This window comes from Cetorhinus maximus, chromosome 23 (genome assembly GCF_964194155.1).
Source record: "Cetorhinus maximus chromosome 23, sCetMax3.hap1.1, whole genome shotgun sequence".
NCBI classification, from domain to species: Eukaryota; Metazoa; Chordata; class Chondrichthyes; order Lamniformes; family Cetorhinidae; genus Cetorhinus; species Cetorhinus maximus.
This window is the reverse complement of record NC_135901.1, coordinates 49981077-50003678: the sequence shown is the minus strand read 5'-3', so window position 1 is coordinate 50003678 and position 22602 is coordinate 49981077. Positions and strand designations below refer to the sequence as shown.

The window sequence follows — 22602 nt, the reverse complement described above, 5'->3', positions numbered from 1 at the left end:
GGATGAACCAACAGAAACTTTGGCAGTGATGAGATTCAAATCCACGACTCAATAGAGGCTGCAGCCTAAATCCAGCGCCTTTGACCACTCAAACACGCCACTGCTGGCAATATGATAGCAACTATTGCCTTGAGTGGTATTGGTGCTGAATAAAAACATAACAAACAGCAGCAGAAATAGACCATTTTGTCGCTCGAGCCCCTCACAGTTCCATAAAATCAGAGCCAAGAACAACACATATAGACCACTCAGCCCGGGTCAGAGGAACAGAGGCCATTCAGCTCTTTGATCCTGCTCCACCATTCAATAAAGTCATGGCTGATCTTGTGGTCTCAACTCCACTTTCCTGTCTGTCCGTTCTGCCCCCTCCCCCCGCAACACCCCCCCACCCCCACCAACCCCTCGCCACCCCCCGCGACCCCCCGCGACCCATGGCCCTGGGCTCGCTTGTCTATCAAAACTCTGTTTAATACTGCCTTGAATAAATTCAATGACCCAGCCTCCGCTACTTTCTGGAGAAAATTCGTCAGACTAACGACCCTCTGAAAAATCTAAACAAGTTCTCTTCATCTCCATCTGAAAAGGGAGACATCTTACTCTTCTGGAATAAACTCACCTGGTCCCTCTCCCCCACCTTCTCCCTGGACATGCTGCTGTTTTTGGTCCAATTCCCTATTGAGTTCCACGACTTAATCTGCCATCCCCACACTCTCAATTTAACCCAGCTGCCAGATCCATCCCTCCCAGATCGCCATGTGGAAATGCATGGTGACCCTGCACTGAAGAACAGGTCCCAGACATACTCAGCTACTTAACAACAGAACAACATGAAGTGATTATTGTGGAAAATTGAATGAGACATTTTAAATCATCAAGACATTAACACACACTCCATAGAGAAACTGACTTTTAAAATATCAGGATAGAATTAAACACACCAGTACCTATCAGAGGGAGTAAAATTAAAGTGAAGAGGGAAATAGAATCTGGATGTAGAAAATATCCACAAGGTGGATGCAGGTGAACAGAGAGCTGGAGAATCTTTAAAGTTCATGCATGAACTTTTGTTTGAACCAGATGTATTTACGACATGCCAATAATTTAAAATTGTGTGTGATGATCTGCAGGTGGGGAGGACGAATCTCAGTCGATAGTTATCACATTTAGTGGATAAAGTTTTCACATTTATTCTTGGTGGTAGCTCAATGGTTTGTGTTGCTGATTCTGATCATTCTAGTATCTTTAGTATGTTATCTACGGTTTGTCATCAAGAAATTAGGCAAACAGCTGGTAGCTGAGAAATAGTGAAGTTGGTCAGAAATCAGTTGCGAGAAGTCAATAAGGACATTCCCTTACAAAAACAAAAATACCTGGAGAAACTCAGCATATATGACAGCATCTGTGGAGAGGAATACAGCTAATGGTTCGAGTCCATATGACTCTGCATTCCCTTCTCAGGGTGGAGAGATCTGTAAGAAATCACTGTCTAATAACCCTAAAAAATCTTCAGAAACGTATTGAATATTATAGGAATGGCTCTCCCTCCTCTCTCTATCACTTCGGATCAAAGATTCCTGGCTTGACAAACATAGGACAACATATCCCAATGTTACTTCATAGGGATGGGCTCGGGAGTTAGGGAACGGACTTTGTACTGGTGACTGAAGACAATGGTTTTGATTTTCTCAATTCTTAAAAGGAGCAAATTTCTGCTCATTCAGTACTGGATGCAGGATAAGCAGTTTGATAATTTAGTAACGGTGGAGGAATGGAGAGGGATGGTGGTGAGGTAGAGCTGGGCATTGTTAGTGTCCATGTGAAAACTAACACGGTGCTTTTGGATGATGTCACCTCGTGGTAGCATGTAGATGAGAAATAGGAGGGATCAAGGATAGATCCTTTTTTTGGGATGGATGATGATGGTGGATTTAAAGGTGTGAGGAACAGTACCAGAAGAGAGAGAAAAAAAACATCATATCAGCATCATATCAAAATAATATCAGCAAACATGGAGAAGTTGAATGGTCAGCAATTCAGTGGGAATAGGGTCACTGGAGCAGAAGGCGAGTTTCATGGGCAAGATGAGCACTGAGGGGCTATGAAGGGAAATAGGAAACTGGAGAAAGATCTGAGTTCAGAGCTCAGACATGGGGGGAGCTTTCGAGACAGTTGACCCGGTGGGCTAGGGGAAGGGAGGGAAGCAGCTGATCGGATTGACTCAATCTTCGTGACAAAGAAGCTCCATGAGCTCCTCACACTTGCTGTTGGAGGTGAGAATGGAACAGACAGTGGAGAGGGAGAGCATTTCTGTAGAGATATGAAAAAGACTCAACACACATTGTGTTTTGCACAAAGCTGATTTATTTGACTTTTATCCAGTATTTTAATCCCTATAACTGGGTGGAGTTCATTAACATCAGCAGAAACAGACCATTGAACATGGTTCAGTCCAAAATGTGATTAACAGCTCAATCCAATCATTGTAGTTACTTGTCAACTTGAGTTAATGTTTTGAGTCCATGTGACTTTAAAAGACCTCATCAGCTGGTGTCTGCAGATGGGGCAACTGAGTGAATCTCTTTCCACACTTAGAGCAGCTGAATGGTTTCTCCCCAGTGTGACTGCACCTGTCGAATAAGGTCCTTTGACTGCCTGAACCCAGTCCCACAGTAAGAACATCTGAATGGTCTCTGGTCAGTGTGGGAATGTTGATGGGGTATCAGTTTCCCACACCTTTTAAAGCACTTATCACACTCTGGGCATTAAAAAAGTCTCTCATCAGTGTGAATGCGCTGGTATCTCAGCAAGTGGAATGATGTCCTGAACATCTTACCACACTGTGAGCAGATGAACAGCCTCTCCCCAGTGTGAATTCACTGTTTCAGCAGGTTAGTCCAGGATAGAAATTAAAAGACAGACATATCTCTTGGTTTGAGTTTGCTGTGTGTAAATCCTCCCTTTCTTAAAAGGAGTTTCCAAACACCCGGTGTAAATTCGGCTCTGGGAGTTTTTAAGATAAAGGCAAAATACTGCGGATGCTGGAAATCTGAAACAAAAACAAAAATGCTGGAGAAACTCAGCAGGTCTGACAGCATCTGTGGAAACAAAGACAGAGTTTCTAATCCGGGTTTGGAGTCCTACACCGGGTGTTTGTAAACCCTCCTAGTCCACCCCCCGGCACCATTCCTCTCCTGCACTCGCCACTTTCTCACCGGCTGCATTTTCAATCCTTCATCCCGGCTCCTACACTCACACTGCGCATGCTTCACACTCCGCTCCGCCCCCTCATTCACCGCCAGTCAGCCGCTCTTCCTATTGGTCCGATGAAGTTGTCAATCACTGAGTTGGAGCATGCGCAGCCGGTGGAGCCAGACGGGAAGACAGCTCGAGCGAGCGGATTTAAAATGCAGATTTTAGAAAGACCAAATGCGGACTCAGTGCCGAAAACCAACCCGTGAACATAGAGAGGGCTGGCGGGTGAGTTGGGAAGCTTCATAAACTCACGGTGTCGGCCCCAAACTCTCAATAAGGAACCTTCGGTCTCGCGTTTGCTTGGCGCTGCGGGGGAAAGGCCTGAATTAATGGCCGCCATCTTTATCGGGTCAATTTAGTGATGGGCGCATGCGCGACCGCCATCTTTCTAGCGGCAAGTGCAGCAATGCGCATGCGCGCACCATTCCAAGGAGGGGTGTGTAATGTACTACAGGGCGCATGCGTATTTTGTATAAGGTGACAACACGGCCTGAGGGAGACATTCATCAAATGTGCGGTCACCGGGACCTGTAGATCAGCAACAATAGAATTGTAAACCCATAGTCACTCATTCGTACAGAATTTAAGCATTGCTTAAAAAAGAGACATGCTGTTGAAGGTTTTCACATTGCACTCATCCGGACAGATGCAAGAAAACCAAATTTCAAAGTGAACGACAATTTATGCTGCACGAGGAAAGGGTGATGATTGGTTTGGCCAGTCAGCTCTGATTGGTTAAGGCGTTGCCATGGAGAATACACCAGGGAGCGATCACCCCCCCCCCCCCCCCCCCCCCACCGTGCTTTTGTTTAATTCAACCCAAGGCCCCAAGCCTGGACATGTTCCTTCTGTCTGCAGAGGACAGGTCCTCGTGTATGAATATATGTAGCTTCCAGCAAGGGGAAGTGAGACGCATTACGAGGCTGACTGACTGAAATTTGGTATTCTTGATTTCCTGTTGTGTACAAGATTAAAAAGTTTTGACAGAATGTCTATTTTTTAATCAATACTCAAGTGTCTTAAAGGAGGAAAGTGTGGTAGACAGATGGAGAGATGGAGGAAGAGATTTTCAGAGCTTGTGGTCGAGGGAACTGAAGGCACGGACACTAATGGTGGAACATTTAAAATAGGGAAAGTACAAGACCAGAGTTAGAGCAGTGCAGATATCTCAGAGGGTTGTGGGGCTGGAGGAGATTACAGAGATAGGGAGGGGCATGGCCATGGAGGGATTTGAAAACAAGGATGAGAATTTTAAAATCAAGTTGTTGCTTCACCGGGAGCCAAGGCAGGTCAGGAAGCAGAGGGTGTTAGGGCAATGGGCCTCGCTGCCAGTGAAGACACCGACAGCAATGGTGCCAAGTTTACGGAGCATTGAATGTGGGAGAACAGCCAGGAGTGTGTTGGAATAATAAAGTTTGGAGGTAACAACAGCAGTGATGAGGGTTTCAGCAGCAAACGCACGGAGACAGGGTGAGGTCGTGTGATGTTACGGAGGTGGAAACAGACGATGATCGCACAGTTATGAGGTCAGAAACTCATCTCGAGATCAAATGTAACAATGTGGTTGTGGACAGACAGGTTGAATCTCAGACTGTTCCCAGGGCGAGGGATGGAGTTGGTATCTGGGAAATGGAGATTGGAGCAGGGACCGAAAACAGTGCCTTCAGCCTTCTCAGTGTTTAATTGGAGTTAATTAGTCATCAGGAAGAGAAGCAGGAACCAGAATGGGCCGTGAGACTGATCCCAGGTTTAACTTAGTTAGAGAGGGAGAGAAGGAAGGAAGGAAACCCTGGGAGGTTTGGAGAGGGAGAGAAGGAAGGAAGGAAACCCTGGGAGGTTTGGAGAAACCATCTTCACGATCACTCATTAAATCTCCACACTGTGAGTTTTGAACACAAGGTTAACGTCTGCTATTCTGTATGGTCAGTCAGGGGGTTTCAGATAAATGACTTGTCACGAGTAATGACTGAAGTGAATGATCAGAAATATTGTTATCTCCAGTTGTACTAATTTGTTAAAAAGATACTGAAAGAGTTGTCCAAAACTCTCACTAGATTTCAGCACAGGGAGGAGGGAGAGTGTGTGGGACATGGATTAGAGGCTTTGGGGGAACAAGAGAGGAAAAATGTTCCATAGTATCTAGAATTGTTTATTCTGAGTTTCTATCCTGTCCTGAGAGTGATGGCTTTTGTAACTCCTTTTAAAGAGAATTAGAAGACCATAAGACATAGGAGCAGAAATTAGGCCATTTGGCCCATCGAGTCTGCTCCACCATTCAATCATGGTTGATAAGTTTCTCAACCCCATTCTCCCGCCTTCTCCCCGAAACCTTTTATGCCCTTACCAATCAAGAACCTATCTATCTCCGTCTTAAATACACTCAATGACCTGGCCTCCACAGCCTTCTGTGGCAATGAATTCCATAGATTCACCACTCTCTGGCTAAAGAAGTTTCTCCTCATCCCTGGGCAATTTTTCACATAGCCAGGTAGGGTAGATGCCAACGTTGTAGCTGTGCTGGAACAGCTTGGCTCGGTGTGCGGAAGGTTCCGGTGCACAAGTCTTCAGTACTATTGCCGGAATATTGTCAGGGCCCATAACCTTTGCAGTACCCAGTGCCTTCAAGCCATTTCTTGATATCACGTGGAGTGAATCGAATTGGCTGAAGACTGGCATTTGTGAATCGATCATTCACTCGACACTTCTGGCTGAAGATTGTAGCAAATGCTTCAGTCTTATCTTTTGCACTGATGTGCTGAGCTCCTCCATCATTGAGGATAGGTATATTTGTGGAGCCTGCTCCTCGAGTGAGTTGTTTAATTATCCACCACCATTCACGACTGGATCCGATCCATTGGTGTGGGATCACTTAGCTCTGCCTATCACTTGCTACTTATGCTGTTTGGCTTGCGAGTCGTCCTGTGTTGTAGCTTCACCAGGTTGACACCTCAGTTTTAGGTGTGCCTGGTGCTGCTCCTGGCATGCCCTCCTGCACTCTTCATTTAACCAGAGTTGATCCTCTGGCTTGATGATAATGGTCGAGTGGGGGATATGCCGGGCCATGTGGTCACAGATTATGTTCGAGTACAATTCTGCTGCTACTGATGGCCCACAGCACCTATTGGATGCCCAGTTTTAAGTTGCTAGATCTGTTCGAAACCTATCTCATTTAGCACAGTGGTTGTGCCACACAGCAAATGGAGGGTATCCTCAATGTGAAGGAGGGACTTCGTCTGCACAATGACTGATCACTCCTACTGATGCTGTCATGGACAGATGTATCTGTGACAGGCAGGTTGGTGAGGATGAGGTCAAGTATGTTTTTCCCTCTTGTTGGTTCCCTCACCGCCTATGTTATTTAGAACTCAGCCAGCTCGGTCAGTAGTGGTGCTACCGAGCCACTCTTGGTGATGGACATTGATGTCCCTGACCCAGAGTACTTTCTGTGTCCTTTCCACCTTCAGTGCTTCCTCCAAGTAGTGTTCAACATGGAGGAGCACTGATTCATCAGCTGAGGGAGGGCAGTATGTGGCAATCAGCAGGAGGTTTCCTTGCCCATGTTTGACCTGATGCCGTGAGACTTCATCAGGTCCGGAGTCGATGCTGAGGACCCCCAGGGCAACTCCCTCCCAACTGTATACCACAGTGCTGCCAACTCTGCTGGGTCTGTCCTGCCGGTGGGACAGGACATACCCAGGGATGGCGATGGTGGAGTCTGGGACATTATCTGTAAGATATGATCCCGTGAGGATGACTACGTTGGCCTGTTGCTTGACTAGCCTGTGAGACAGCTCTTTCGGCACTCGCCCCCAGATGTTAGTGAGGAGGACTTTGCAGGGTCGACAGGGCCTAGGTCGATGCTGGGTGGTCCGTCCAGTTTCGTTCCTTTTTTGTGACTCAGTGGTGGTTTGATACAATTGAGTGTCTTGCTTGGCCATTTCAGAGTCAACCACACATTGCTGTGGCTCTGGAGTCACATCGAGGCTGGACCAGGTAAGGACAACAGATTTCCTTCCCTGAAGGGCATTAGCGAACCAGATGGGTTTTTACAACAATAGTTTCATGGTCATCATTAGACTTTGAATTAGGTTTTTATAAAATTCAAATTCCAACATCTGCTGTGGGATTTGAACCTGGGCCTCTGGATTACTCGTGTAGTGACAATGCCATTAATCCATCACCTCCTCCCTACTGGGGGTGATGTGCAGCATTGCGCACGTGTGTCCGCCATCTTTTTAGGGGAAATGTGCAGCTGTTGTGATCAAATCTGGAGCAATTAAAATTTCAAGTCAGGAATATGGAATTAGAGGAAGTGACGATATCTCAGAGGGTTGTGAGGCTGGAGGAGATAACAGAGATAGGGAAGGGTGAGACCATGGAGGGTTTTGAAAGGATCAGAAGCTTAAAATTTAGGTTCTCCTTAACCCCAACCCTTTGTAGGTCAGTGATGATGTGGATGTATGGTTGGAAGCTCATCTTGGGGTGAAATATTTCACCATGGCTGTGAACAGTCTGGTTCAGTCTCAGACAGTTGTCAGGGAGAGGGATGGAGTCAGTGTCTGGGGAGTGGAGTTTGTCGTGGGGACTGAGGACAATGGCTTCAATCTGCCCAATATTTAAATGCAGGAAATTTCTGCTCATTTCGTACTGGATGTCAGACAAGTCAGGACAGTGTGTGACTTGGAGGGGAATTTGGAGGTGATGGTGTTCACATACACCTGCTACCCTAGTCCTGCTATGTGATGGAGGTTGAGGGTTTGGGAAATTCTGTCAAAGTTCTGGTCAAGTTCCAGATATATAAAATCCCTCTGCTTTACCTGGTACCTCTCCCGCCTCTATCTCTCTTTCACTCTTCCCATAGAAGCCAGAGTTTTGCTTATACCCAGACTGAGTGGCAGGTTCCCTTCCCTGAAGAACATTAGTGAACCAGTTGGGTTTTTATGACAATCCATCAGCTTTAACAGTCCCTTTTCCCTGTGCCGGCCCCACAAATTACCTGATTCATTCAGCTCAATTTCACAACCTGCCTTTGTGTTTTTGTGAGTTCTCTCTCACTCCCTTTTTTCTGTTTTAAATCAATTTCACAGGGTGTTAGAAGGCGAGGATTTGCAGTCGGGAAACTCAATCCAAACATCACATCAGGATCTGATGCAGTCGCCCAATTTATCGTAACCTGAATGTCGTTGGATTTTGAACATGGAAGGAAAAAACACCGTTCACAGTGGGGAGAAACCGTACACGTGTTCTGTGTGTGGACGAGGCTTCAGCCGATCATCTTGCCTGTCAGAACATAAATGCAGTTACAATGGGGAGAAACCATGGAAATGTGGAGACTGTGGAAAAGGATTCAATTACCCATCTGACCTGGAAACACATTGGCGCAGTCACACTGAGGAGAGAACGTTCACCTGCCCTGAGTGTGGGAAGGGATTCACTACCTCCTCCCACCTGCTGACACACCAGCGAGTTCACACTGGGGAGAGACCATTCACCTGCCCTGACTGTGGGAAGGGATTCATTGATTCATCCAACCTGCGGAATCACCTGGAAATTCACACTAGCCAGAGGCTGTTCACCTGCTCCGAGTGTGGAAAGAGATTCATTCAGTCATCCCACTTGCTGAAACATCAGCGAACTCACAGTGGGGAGAGACCTTTTAAATGTCCAGACTGCGGGAAGTGCTATAAAAGCTCCAGAGACCTGATGTCCCATCAGCGAGTTCACACTGACGAGAGACCTTTGAAATTCCCAGACTGCGGGAAGTGTTTTAAAAGTTCTGGGGAAGTGATGTTCCATCAACGTGTTCACACTGATGAGAGACCATTCAGGTGTTCTCACTGTGGGGCTGGGTTCAGGCGATCATCTAACCTCACTGTACACCAGCGAGTTCACACTGGGGAGAGGCCGTTCACCTGTTCTGAGTGTGGGAAGAGATTCACTCAGTCATTCCACCTGCTGTCACACCAGCGAGTTCACACTAGGGAGAGGCCGTTCACCTGTTCTGAGTGTGGGAAGGGATTCACTCAGTCATTCCATCTGCTGACACACCAGCGAGTTCACACTGGGGAGAGACCATTCACCTGCTCTAAATGTGGGAAGGGATTCACTCAGTCATCCCACCTGCTGACACACAAGCGAGTTCACAAGTAACTACAGTGATTGGATTTTGCTGTCAATCACATCCAGGACTGAATCATGTTCACTGGGGTCTGTTTCTGCTGAGAATAAACTCAAGCCCAGTTATAGGGGTTAATATTGTGATTATAAGTCAAATAACTCAGCTCTGTATCAAACATACTGTATTAAACATATTAATTAAGAGCAGGAGTAGGCCATTCGACCCCTTGAGCCTGCTCAGCCAATCAATAAGATCATGGCTGATCTGATTGTGGCTTCAACTCCACAAGGAGCCTACCCCCAATAACCTTTACTCCCTTAGCAGTAACAGGAAAGTGCTGTGTAAGCAGGCTAAGTTCTTGTTTTCTTGCAGTTTAGACAGGGTAAATTCACTCTCTGTTGTGAGAGCTGAGTAGTTAATTCGCTAACTGGTTGAATCTGGTTATTCTAGACCCTGTTTAGTTGGCTATAAATACAGGCCTCTTCAGAGCAGCTAAGGCAAACGAGTGCATACTTGGAGTTTGGTGGGAGGGGGAGTTTGGTGAAGTGGAGGGAGGAGATGTTCATTTCCTTTTTTTATCTTTCTCACACTGTTGGAATTGGTTCTTCTCTACTACAGGGAAAGGAGCTAGCTGTTTGGTGAGTAACTGGTGTGTGGTTAAGGCCTATTCTATTCTTAAGGTTTAAAATAGTATTCAAATTGGAGGTAAAGTTAATAAATATATTAGAAAGCATTATAAATAGGTGATTAATATAATTGAGTAATTATTTAAAACACATTAAGGATGGCAGGACAGGTGATGTGTCAATCACAGAATCACAGAATTATTACGGCACAGAAGCCGCAGATGCTACAAACCTTCCTCAAGCCCTAAAAATATCCATTGGCCATTACCCTCTGTTTCCTATTACTCATCCAATTTTGTATCCACGTTGCCACTGTCCCTTTTATTCCATGAGCAATAAGTGTGGCGCTGTATCAAATGCCTTTTGAAAGTCCATGTGCACCACATCAACAGCATTAACCTCATCAACCCTCCCTGTTACCTCTTCAAAAAACTCCAGGAAGTTAGTTAAACATGATTTCCCCTTTTGAAATCCATGCTGGCTCTGCCTCAGCAACCCACATTTTTCTATGTGACTGCTAATTCTATCCCATATAATTATCTCTAGAAGCTTCCCAACCACTGAAGTTAAACTGATTGGTCTGTAATTGCTGGGCTTATCCTTTTTTGAACAAAGGCATAATGTTTGCAATTCTCCAGTCCGCTGGAACCTCCTCTGAGCCTAGGGAAGACTGAAAGATTATGGCCAATACCCTTGTAATTTCCACTCTTACTTCCTTCAATGTCCCGGTGCCTTGACAACCGTAAGTACTGACAGTTTATCCAACACTTCCTCCTTATCAATTTTGAATCCTTTTAGTGACAAATTTTCCTCCTCTGTCACCGTGGGCTTGGTAGCATCTGCTTCCTTGGTAAAGACAGGTGCAAAGTATTCATTTAACACCTCAGCCATGCCTATTGCCTCCCTGTGCAAATCCCCTTTTTAGTCCCTGATCAGTCCTATTTTCCTTTGACCATCCTCTTACTATTTTTGTCTCAATAGGAGACTTTGGGATTCCCCTTTGTCTTGGCTACCAGTCTTCTCTCATAATCCCTCTTTGTTTCTCTTATTTGCTTTCTCAGCTCCCCTCTGAACCTTCTGTATTCAGCTTTGTTCTCTTTTGTATTTTTTACATGACACCTGTCATAAGCACACTTTTTCTACTTAATCTTGATTTCTATCTCCTTTTTCATCCAGTCAGCTCTAGATTTGTTTTCCCTACCTTTCCCTTTGGAGGAATTATACCTTGACTGTGCATGAACCATTTCTTCTTTGAAGGTAGCTCATTGTTCAGCTGCAGTTTTTCCCACCAACCTTTGGTTCTAGTCTATCCAACCCAGCTCCGTTCTTGCCCCATTGAAGTCTGCTCTCCCCCAGTTAATAATTCTTACCCTGGATTGCACATTGTCCTTTTCTAACATCATCCTGAATCTTACTATACAATGATCACTGTCTCCTAAATGTTCCCCCACTGACACTTGATCTACTTGGCCCACCTCATTTCCAAGAATCAGGCCCACCCCATTTCCAAGAATCAGGCCCAACAGTGCATCCTTTCTTGTTGGACTGGACACACACTCCTGTAGAAAATTCTTCTGAATACACTCTAGGAAATCTTGGTCCTCTCCACCCTTGACACGACCATTGTCCCAGTCTACATTCAGGTAATTAAAGTCCCCCATTATAATTACTCTATGATGTCTGCATCTCTAATTTCCCTGAAGATTTGTTGCTCTGCATGCTTCCCAGTAGTCTATCGACACCAAAGAACGTAATTGCACCTTATTTGTTCCTTAGCTCTAGCCAAATTGATTCTGTCCTTGAACCCTCTGGGACATCCTCTTTCTCCAGCATTGCAACGCTCTCCTTAACCAATACTGCCAGCCTTCCACCTTTTCTTCCCTTTCTATCTTTTCTGAACATCTTTTACCCGGGAATATTTAACACCCTGTCCTGCCCTTCCTTGAGGCAGGATTCTGTTATCGCCACAACATCATATTTCCACATGGCAATCTGCGCTTGTAACTCCCCAATCTTATTTACTATATTCCATGCATTCACAAACATGCACACTAACCCTGATTTAGTCTTTATGACTTTCTCCCTTACTCCGACTCCAACTATTAACTACTTTCTGATGCTATCGGTCTCTCCCCGCATTTTGTGCATCCTGATATTCCTCTCTAATGCTCTCTCCTGGTTCCCACACCCCTGTCCAGTTAGTTTAAAGCCTCCGCCCCCGCCCCAATGGCACTAGCAAAACACCCTGCAATGAACTCAGTCCCAGCTCTGTTCAGGTGCAGCCCGTCCGGCTTGTACAGGTGCCATATTCACCAGAGCCAGTCCCAGTGTCCCAGGAATCTAAAGCCCTCCCTCCTGCATCATCTTCCAGCCACACATTCATCTGTCTTATCCTCCTATTTCTGTACTTACTTGCACGTGGCACTGGGAATAATCCAGAGATTACTACATTTGAAGTCCTGCTTGTTAGTTTTTGACCTAGTTTTCTACCCTCCATAAATCATCCAAAACTGCTGCCCGTGTCTTAACTCATGGCAAGTCCCAATCCTCTATCTCTCACGTACTTGCTGACCCATATTGGCTCCGAGTCAAGAAATGTCTTTATTTTAAAATTCTCATCCTTGTGTTCAAATCCCTACATGCCCTCGCCCTCCTTATCTCTGTGTCCTTCTCAAACCCCACGATATCTCTGCTCCTCTAATTCTGGCCCCTTGTAGATTCCCAATCAGAATGGCTCCACCATTGGTGACCGTGGTATCAGTTACAAAGGTCCCAAGCTCTCGAATTCCCTCCCTAAACCTCTCCGCCTCTCTATCTCACTTTCCTCCTTCAAGACCCTTCTTAAAACCTACCTCTTTGACCAAGTTTTTGGCCATCTGACCGAATGTCTCCTTATGTGGGTCAGTTTCATATTTTGTTACATAATTCTCCTGTGGGATGTTCATGTTGAACTGCTATATAAATATAAGTTGTTGTTGTAGTAGTCCATACATAGAAAGAGACAAACTCCTCTTGTATATTTCACCCGGATATTTTTTTCTCTGTAACATTTTTTTATGAAGCTACACAACTGATGTGAATAAAGTTTGTGATGGTAAAAATATGTTCACCCCTCAGGCAACTGAACGGCATTGACACACACAGAGGAACACACACAGACATATGCACCGAGAGTGACAGAGGCCTAAGGAGGGACAAACACCCAGAAAACAAGGATGTCACCAACCTGGCCAATTATTGTTCCATTTCAGACTGCAAATTTCATGAATGTTTGGGATGAATGGAAATAAGAAACACGGAATTTGGATGGTTTTTATTCCATTTAACCGATAACTAATTCTGCAATTGGTTATAATCAGGAATGATGAGAAGAGGAGTTGACAGGTTTCCAACCTGTGTGAAGAGAACCCACTGGATTTCAAACCCATCGCCTTAACCACTCGGCCACAACTACTTGGGAAGGATGATAGAATGGACATGGAGTGTTACAGAGAAAAACGGTATTCGGTCTGTCCAGTCTGTGCCCTTCCCCCACCCTTTCCTGGTCACCTGTAATTTACTGTCTCTCCTCATTCTCCCTACCAGAATGAAACACTGCACAGCTCAGCTGCCCCTTGCCCACATGAAGAACTTTCTGGAACAACCTAGCAGAGCAAACCACCCAAAACTTTAGTAGTGGTGGGATTCAAACCCACACCTCCAAAGAGACAAGATCCTCACTCCAGTACCATATACTGCTCGGCCACACGACCACATTCACATCTGGAACATTCAAAATGACTAATAAAATCATGAAAGATGTTTTGTTGTTGTGAGCTGTGTTATTTGGTAGAATTAGAGCGAAGTGTGGGATTGAGCCAGAGCCTAAGTCACCCACTTAAAGGACTGGAAGAGGGAGAATCTTGTCATGAATGTAGTGTTGTGATGAGGTAGATTTTGTAAAAGAAACTAACATTTCTTTTAAATGGGCGCAAGGAACCTTAAAAATAGCTGCTAAAGGTCACCTGACCTTTTACAACTGCAATATTTGCCAAGCTCTAGGAGGCTTCAAGTAAATTGCAAAAAGACATACCCAGACATGTGACGACATTTGAAATCCAACGCGTATTTCCACTAGGGTAAACTCATTGACAGTGGTTTCCCTGGAGGTGTGAATAGCTCTTTCCCATCTCACCAAACCTCCCAGAATGGGAGTCATTCAAGTTAATAAACAGATTAACAGTTTTCTTTATGAACGCTGTTATTTCTTTCTTTAATTTAAGTCTTTTGGTGACATTGTTACTAAATTTGGAATCCACTGTCCCTCTTTGCTCTTCCTTTGCAATGTAAACCAATTTAGATTTGTTTCCAGTCTTGTCATTTCAAAAGGGTCCCGTCCATATTCAATAAAATGCTTGTTGATGGCTTCCTGTTCTTTCTTCCGTCTAATGTCACGATGGTGTTCTGTGAATCTAGTTCTTAATCTGTTCCTTGTCTCACCCGTGTATCCGATTTTGCAATGTTTACAGCGGATTATATAGACAACATTGTTGTTCACATGTGATTCTGTGGTTTATAGAGGTGTTTGCCCTGTGTTGATTTTTTGTCTTGTTTTCAGGACTTTTAAGTGCTTGAATGTTATACAGTTTCTATTCCCACAATTTGGTGTGGTTTGTGTGCTCACCTTGCTGCTAACGAAAAGATCCTTTCGGTTTTTATTCCTTCTAAAGGCTGTTATTATATTGGTTTAGTGAGTCGATTCCTTCATTTAAGTTTTCAAAATTAGTTTTAATTACTTTCTTTATATGTCAGAACTTATTGCAATATCCCATAATAAGTGGTATTTTTGGGGCCTAATCTATTTAATCTTGGAAGGTTGTCTAATCTTTCCAAAAATTGGATTTGATATGTTTTAGGAACCTTTTTGTGTATGCCCTCTGCCACAACACAGTGAATAAGGTATTGACTACACGGTTAAATCTACCTGTTCTGTACAATTACCATGGAATCGCAGCAGTTGTGAATTCACTAATCCATGGAAGGTGTGTTTAGCATGCTGTCTTTTGGCATGTAGTAGGGTGCGCATGTCTGTTGGTTTGAAGAAAACCTTTGTTGCTAATGTGTTTTGTGTTATCTTGTGTTAGTTTGAACTCTGTGGTGTCTAAGAAATTCATTTTATTTCTGTATTTATTGTTTCAATCTGGTTAGGGACTAGTAACTTTTTGTTTAAAGGAGACAATATTTGAAATCTCAAGTACTAAGAGAATAAAATTACAAACTTCCACAGTTTTAAACAAACAAGTTAAACTTTATTATACAAAGTCAGAAAAGTAAAACAATTGGCAATATCTATCTTATACTCTAACATTCAGAATTAACATGAGAAAAATATGGAGTAACAGGCAACTGTGGTCAAACATAGTGCACTGCACACTAAATAGCAGACAACCAAGACAGTTCCCACAGATTTCTCAGCAACCCACCCAGATGTCAGTGTTCACTGGGAGTCACACAATCTCGTGAAAACTCCATCTCCCGCACAAGGGTCTCCACTTTCAAGAATCTAGCCTCTCACATCCCTCAAATCTGCTCTGACTCAGATTGCCTCGACAACTGCACACCTCCCAATGGTTCAATCTCTTCTCCTGAGCCTGCGCTGCCTGTCCCACTCTGGACATGTGCTGGAACTCCTAGTCCTCAGTCTCCAGCCAGAAAACATCAGAGAGAGACAGGTAAGTTCATGCTTCTTAACATTGTTGTGACTTTAATTTTGATAGATAGTGATTGTTTGTACAGATTCCTCCAGTTCTGTCTCCATGTGGGACCAAACTCCTCACGTATCATCCAGAAATCTGTAATAACATAATGGTAGCTTGGAATATTTTTTGAAAACACTCTCTTCCCATCCCCCACACATTTATATATTAACATGGGGGGAGGGGCAGGGGTGTGCAAATTTTTTGCGAGTGGCTATATCTTTAATTTGAAGATTGTATTCTCCATCTGAATTCAAAGTTGTTTTTTGTTAGTCCCAGATATAATAATCAGATTATGGCTTTGCCTGGTCCATGAGATTGTGGAAATTTATTCAAGATGTTTTGGATGACTGGAATCCCTCTGTTTCTATGTTGCTTTCCAAACTCTCAATTTCCATTGTGAAGAGTGTGCTGTCGGGAGGGTGCGGTGAGGGATTTTTCTGAGCGGTAAGTATCCTTAATGTAATTGGGGTAATATTGAGCTGGGGGGTGGGGTTCAAAAATGAATCAGTGTGTTCTCCCATTCTGTATGATTCACTGCCACAGCCTGTAATGATTGAAATTTGGAGGATTTCTCATGATACCATCAGGTGTCCAGGTGTTTATGTATTTTGTAAAATGTCCTTGGTTGCAGCTGCTGTCCCTTTAGGTATTCCATCTGTTTTCGATTCATGTAGTTGGAATCTTTAAGTTCTGTTAGTCTGTTCTTAACTTCTTTTTGTCTCTATTGATACATGGACTTAGTTCACTTGGTGCAGTAATCTGTCTGTTTGCTTCAATAAGATTTTGTTGTCCGTCCATATCTATGTTACTGCCTTTGTCTGCTGGTTTTATGACAATATCTGTATTGACTTTTAATTCTCTGATCGCTTGTCTTTCTCTCCTCATGAGGTTTTGTTTATCCTTTACATCAGGGATTCTCTCGATTCCTGAGTTGCTTTGATGAAGTCAGATATTTCAGTGTTCATTTCATTCTCTGGAGGAATCCAATCTGATCTGTGCGGTGAAGGTGGCCTATCTGAAATTGAGTAATCAGAAAAGTCGTCTTGTGTGATTTTTCTATGGAATTTCTCTCTATGTCTGGCTTTGTGCATTGTGTTATTTCACACTGCTAAAAAATGTAGCCTCTGTTTCGGAACTTATCTGGTATTATTATGGGTTTAACTAATTTGGCAATGTGAATAATTGTTTGATTCAGATTAAGGCACTCCTTTTCTATGGCTTGGACACTTTCTGGTTTAAATATTTCATCCAACCAGTGATTACAGAGTAATGATGGGTTTTGTGTGGTTAAGTTTCCAGAATCTGTTTCTCTGGCTTGTACTGGGGGGTCTTGTGATTGTTCAATTCCCCTCTTTCTTGGGTAGGTCTCCACCCGGGTGTTGTGGTTGGTGAGCTGGACGATCCATATTGGCATTTGCATTTCTCTGTCACCCGGTACCCGGAGTCTTGACCGACACAGGACCAGTTTGTTGTTTACATTTCTCTGTCACTCTGTACCCGGAGTCTTGACCCACACAGGACCAGTTTGTTGTTCGCATTTATCTGTCACCCTGTACCCGGAGTCTTGACCCACACAGGACCAGTTTGTTGTTTGCATTTCTCTGTCACCCTGAACCCGGAGTCTTGACCCACACAGGACCAGTTTGTTGTTTGTGTTTCTCTGTCACCCTGTACCCGGAGTCTTGACCCACACAGGACCAGTTTGTTGTTTGTGTTTCTCTGTCACCCTGTACCCGGAGTCTTGACCCACACAGGACCAGTTTGTTGTTTGTGTTTCTCTGTCACTCTGTACCCGGAGTCTTGACCCACACAGGACCAGTTTGTTGTTTGTGTTTCTCTGTCACCCTGTACCCGGAGTCCTGACTCACACAGGACCAGTTTGTTGTTTGTGTTTCTCTGTCACCCTGTACCCGGAGTCTTGACCCACACAGGACCAGTTTGTTTGCATTTCTCTGTCACCCTGAACCCGGAGTCTTGACCCACACAAGACCAGTTTGTTGTTTGTGTTTCTCTGTCACCCAAAACCCGGAGTCTTGACCCACACAGGATCAGTTTGTTGTTAATGTTTCTCTGTCATCCTGTATCCGGAGTCTTGACCCACACAGGACCAGTTTGTTGTTAATGTTTCTCTGTCACCCTGTATCCGGAGTCTTGACCCACACAGGATCAGTTTGTTGTTAATGTTTCTCTGTCATCCTGTATCCGGAGTCTTGACCCACACAGGACCAGTTTGTTGTTAATGTTTCTCTGTCACCCTGTACCCGGAGTCTTGACCCACACAGGACCTGTTTGTTGTTAATGTTTCTCTGTCACCCTGTACCCGGTGTCTTGACCCACACAGGACCAGTTTGTTGTTTGTGTTTCTCTGTCACTCTGTACCCGGAGTCTTGACCCACACAGGACCAGATTGTTGTTAATGTTTCTCTGTCACCCTGTACCCAGAGTCTTGACCCACACAGGACCAGTTTGTTGTTTGTGTTTCTCTGTCACTCTGTACCCGGAGTCTTGACCCACACAGGACCAGTTTGTTGTTAATGTTTCTCTGTCACTCTGTACCCAGAGTCTTGACCCACACAGGACCAGTTTGTTGTTTGTGTTTCTCTGTCACTCTGTACCCGGAGTCTTGACCCACACAAGACCAGTTTGTTGTTAATGTTTCTCTGTCACCCTGTATCCAGAGTCTTGACCCACTCAGGACCAGTTTGTTGTTTGTGTTTCTCTGTCACTCTGTACCCGGAGTCTTGACCCACATAGGACCAGTTTGTTGTTTGTGTTTCTCTGTCACCCTGTACCCGGAGTCTTGACCCACACAGGACCAGTTTGTTGTTTGTGTTTCTCTGTCACTCTGTACCTGGAGTCTTGACCCACACACGACCAGTTCGTTGTTGGTGTCGGGGTCTTCATGGCCTCGCACGGCTTATTTTTGCTTTTCCAGGGATCAAAACCATGAGACACGAACTCTTCGCCAGTCCCATTGTTGTCTGTGAGAGGGGAAACTCCTCACCAGTCCCTTGTTGGGGGTCTGCTGTTTGGGATTAATCACTTTTGGGTGACGTGTTATGTCCAGCGACCTCGTGGATCCCATTGAGACACCCGGGGCGGTGCCATCAGAACCTCGTCCTTGTGGCTGGGGTGGATTTCCTGCAAGATGAGGGACTCCATGGTTTGGACCAAGCTCACGGCTGGTCCGACATGCATTTCCCACATTACACAGGGACTACACTTCAAAAAGACTTCACTGCCTGTAAAGCACTTTGGAACATCCTGAAGCTGTGAATGGTGCTATATAAATGCACATCTTCCATTAAAAAAGGAGAGAAGGACCAAGGCCAGAAAAGTCCTTAACAGAACATCAATCAGTCTCCTCTGTTCTTAGAGAAATCATGGACTCGAGCACTGTGTATTTGACACTAAGCTGATTTATTTAACCTTTATCCAGAATATTAAACTCCAGCCCAGTTACTGGGATTATTAACATCAGCAAAAACAAACCCCAACTGTCAGAATGAACATGGTTCAGTCCTAGATGTGATTAACAGCAGAATCCAACCCCTGCAGTCACTTGTAAATACACTGGTGTGTCTGCAGGGTGGATGAATGACTGAATCCCTTCCCACACACGGAGCAGGTGAATGGCCTCTCTCCAGTGTGAACTCGCTGGTGTTTCAGCCGGAGGGATGGGTGAATGAATCCCATCCCACACATGGAACACGTGAATGGCCTTTCTCCAGTGTGAACTCGCTGGTGTGTCAGCAAATCCACTTTGCTTTTATAGCTTTTCACACAGTCAGAACATCTAAAAGGTCTCTTTTCAGAGTGAACACGCTGAGTGAAGTGAGCTGGGTTAGTTGAGTGAATCCCTTCTCACACTTGGAGCAGGTGAATGGTTTCTCCCCAGTGTGAATTCTCTGGTGTATCAACCGAATCTTTCTGCTTTTAAAGCAATTTTCACAGTCAGAACATTTAAAAGGTCTCATGTCAGAGTGAACAAGTTGATGTGAAGTGAGGGTACTTAACTGAGTGAATCCCTTCCCACACTTGGAGCAGGTGAACGGCCTCTCTCCAGTGTGAACTCTCTGGTGTCGCAGCAGGTTGGATAACTGAGCGAATCCCTTCCCACAGTCAAAGCAGGTGAATGGCCTCTCCCCAGTGTGAACTCGCTGGTGTATGAGCAGATTCTTTTTGCTTTTAAAGCTCTGCTCACAGTCACAACATTTAAAAGGTCTCATATCTGAATGAACAAGTTGGTGTGAAGTGAGGTTCGTTAGTCGAGCGAATCCCTTCCCACAATCACAACAGATAAACGGTCTCTCCCCAGTGTGAATGCGTCGATGAGTTTCCAGCTCAGAGGGGGATCTGAATCTCTTCCCACAATCCCCGCAGTTCCACGGTTTCTCCATGGTGTCGATGTTCCTGTGCCTCTCCAGGTTGGATAATCAGTTGAATTCTTGTCCACACACAGTACACTTGCACAGTTTCTCCCTGCTGTGCATGGTGAAATCTTTGTTTCAGGTGGTGTAACAGGTTAAAGCTCCTTCTGCAGTCAGTTCACTGGAACACACTCACTGTGTATGTGTCTCGGTGCTTTTCCAGTCACACTGATGTTTCAAATCTTTACCCACAGACGGAACAGACAAATATATCTCCTTTCACAGTCAATGTCCAATGATATTTAAGTCTTAATGAATCGAGTGACGCGGTCAGATCTTGATGTGATGTTTGGTTTGAGTTTCCCGTCTGCAAATCATCTCCCTCTTCTCCCCTGTAATAGGAGTTTACAAAAACCATCACTGTAAGTACAGGATAGAAATTCAAAACAGACAATTCAAGTTTCTTTGGGACATTCTTTCCCCAAACATGTGGTCCAATCAAACTAAAAGAAGCTCAAATCAGCAACAAAGTCCCAATAAAAGCAAAGGGAACCTTCAGAACTGAAGCAGAATGTTTTTTTCTAGTGTCTATGAGACACTCTGTACCCTGAGGTGCCCACTGGTTGTGGGAGGTATCAAGCATACCGATGGACACCGCATGTTCCCTCTCCAGGGACACCCGGGCACGGACAAGACCATGGAAGAGAGATTGGCAGCCAGTGTGACCACCCCCATGTGTGTCACCCATCCTGGATCTACAAATTCATGTTTCAACCTGGCCCATGAACAGTTTCAGGAGAAGATTCTCTGACTTACCCACTCCCCCTCCACACTGGTCAGACAAAGATTCGGAGAATGGGACAGCAGTGTCACCAAAGGTTGAGGGTCATCCCTTTCAGGTAACTATACAGGGGCTGCAACCTCTCGCTCTGAATATATACAAGGCCTGTGAAATTCTCTCCGCTTCAAACATCACCTGTCGCCTGAAAGTGGGTAAAGCTGCTGAAAAACCTATTGTCCAGTTTAGGTATTATCCGGGCACTTGGACCCGGTTGGGAACAGACACGCTGAAGCCCCGCCCACTGTGGCGTCATCAAGCCCTGCGCCCATGCGCCCTGCTCCCCTCTGAAACAAGATGGCGGCCGTTAATCTGCGTCTAGTCTCGGTTAAAAGCCCCGGAGCTGCAAACCCAGGACCTGCAGGTCTCTGCTCGGGGTTTTAGGCCTTCACCAGGTGTTTAAAAACCTTCCCGACCAGCCGCCGGCTCCATTGCTCCCGTCGCGTATCCACATCCTCACCGGCTGCAGAGAAGACCGAAAAGCTTCTCGCCCAATCGCCATCACTGACACTGCGCATGCTCCAAACACTGTCCGGCACTGCGCCTGCGCACCGCTCGCTAGCGGCCTGGATAGGTCACATTCACCATCGCGGGGAATGCTGGGAAACGGCTTCGCCATTGCCTGCCCAATGAGAAATGGTCATTTTGTGCTACAGTGTAGAGATTGGGGCAGTAAATTAAAATTTGGGGCACTCAATCAAATTAGCAATCAAATTATGCAGTAACCTGAATGTATAGACCACCTATGCATCCAAAAGAAGGGAAGTGGGGATTGTCCATTTAAGTGCCATTGATACTGAATGAGGAGGACATTATTCTCTGTGTCTTGACTGAACATTAACATGCAAAGGGAGAACTGAATGACCTTTAAACACCTCGTCCACTTGGCACAGAACTGTCTGAAACTCATATTAGAAACCACATGAAACAAAATAATGACTAATATTAAACTATTTACAAAATAATTTAAAAATATATACATATTGGGGAGCGGTGGCATCGTGCTGATGTCACTAAACCAGTAATCCAGAAGGCCAGCTGATACTCTAGGGACTTTGGTTCACGTCCCACCATAGCAGCCGGTTCAATTTAAATTCAATTAATAAATCTGGAATTTAAAGCTAGCCTCAGTAACAGTGACAATGAAACCATTGTCGATTATCATTTTTTAAAAAAAATCTGGTTCACTAATGCCTTTTAGAGAAGGAAATCTGCCAATCTTACATGGCCTGGCCTACATGTGACTCCAGATCCACCAAAATGTGTTTGACTCTGAATGGCCCTCTGAAGTGATGTGGCAAGCCACTTGCTTCAAGGGCAGTTGGGGATGGGCAGCAATTGCTGGCCTTGCCCAAATGCCCTTGAAGCAAGTTTTTAACACCCCCGCCACTGAATGGCTACAATTTCAGAGGGAAGTGAAGACAGAAAGTCCAGAAAATATGCAAGACAATGGTTCCCCTTCCAAGGAAAACAAACCCAACTTCACCTAACCTAATTTAAGTTCCTCATCGCTCGTGAATCTTTTCTGCACACTCTCTAATGCCTCACTTTCTTCCTGTGGTAAGGTGCTCAGAATTGGACCCAATCCTGTGCCTGGTGCCAAGCCAGTGTTTTATTGAAGTATATTCTAACTTGGTTGTTTTTATACTTAATTCCTCTA

At 44.8% G+C, this 22602-nt stretch overlaps 1 protein-coding gene and 3 long non-coding RNA genes across 8 annotated transcripts in view; 2 read left to right on the top strand and 2 right to left on the bottom strand.

The window, feature by feature from the left end:
* The window catches only part of LOC144698546 (uncharacterized), a 37905-nt gene extending 17597 nt beyond the window's left edge, over nucleotides 1–20308 (bottom strand). The window contains exon 1 of the mRNA XM_078570479.1: nucleotides 19613–20308. Within this exon, the coding sequence (XP_078426605.1) occupies nucleotides 19613–20134 (522 nt within the window). The 5' untranslated portion in view covers nucleotides 20135–20308. The remainder of the gene's footprint in view (nucleotides 1–19612) is intronic.
* Nucleotides 1–22602, bottom strand: part of LOC144698294 (uncharacterized) — a 451035-nt gene that overhangs the window by 145577 nt on the left and 282856 nt on the right. The window lies entirely within an intron of this gene.
* Nucleotides 16997–18733, top strand: LOC144698297 (uncharacterized). Its single transcript, XR_013580492.1, has 3 exons — nucleotides 16997–17118; nucleotides 17312–17611; nucleotides 18613–18733. It is a non-coding gene; the product is annotated as an uncharacterized LOC144698297 (long non-coding RNA).
* LOC144698296 (uncharacterized) overlaps nucleotides 21244–22602 on the top strand; it is an 869665-nt gene continuing 868306 nt past the window's right edge. The window contains exon 1 of one of the 2 annotated variants that reach the window (XR_013580490.1): nucleotides 21244–21337. This is a non-coding gene — a long non-coding RNA (uncharacterized LOC144698296). The remainder of the gene's footprint in view (nucleotides 21338–22602) is intronic. The other variant, XR_013580491.1, reaches the window with a different exon arrangement.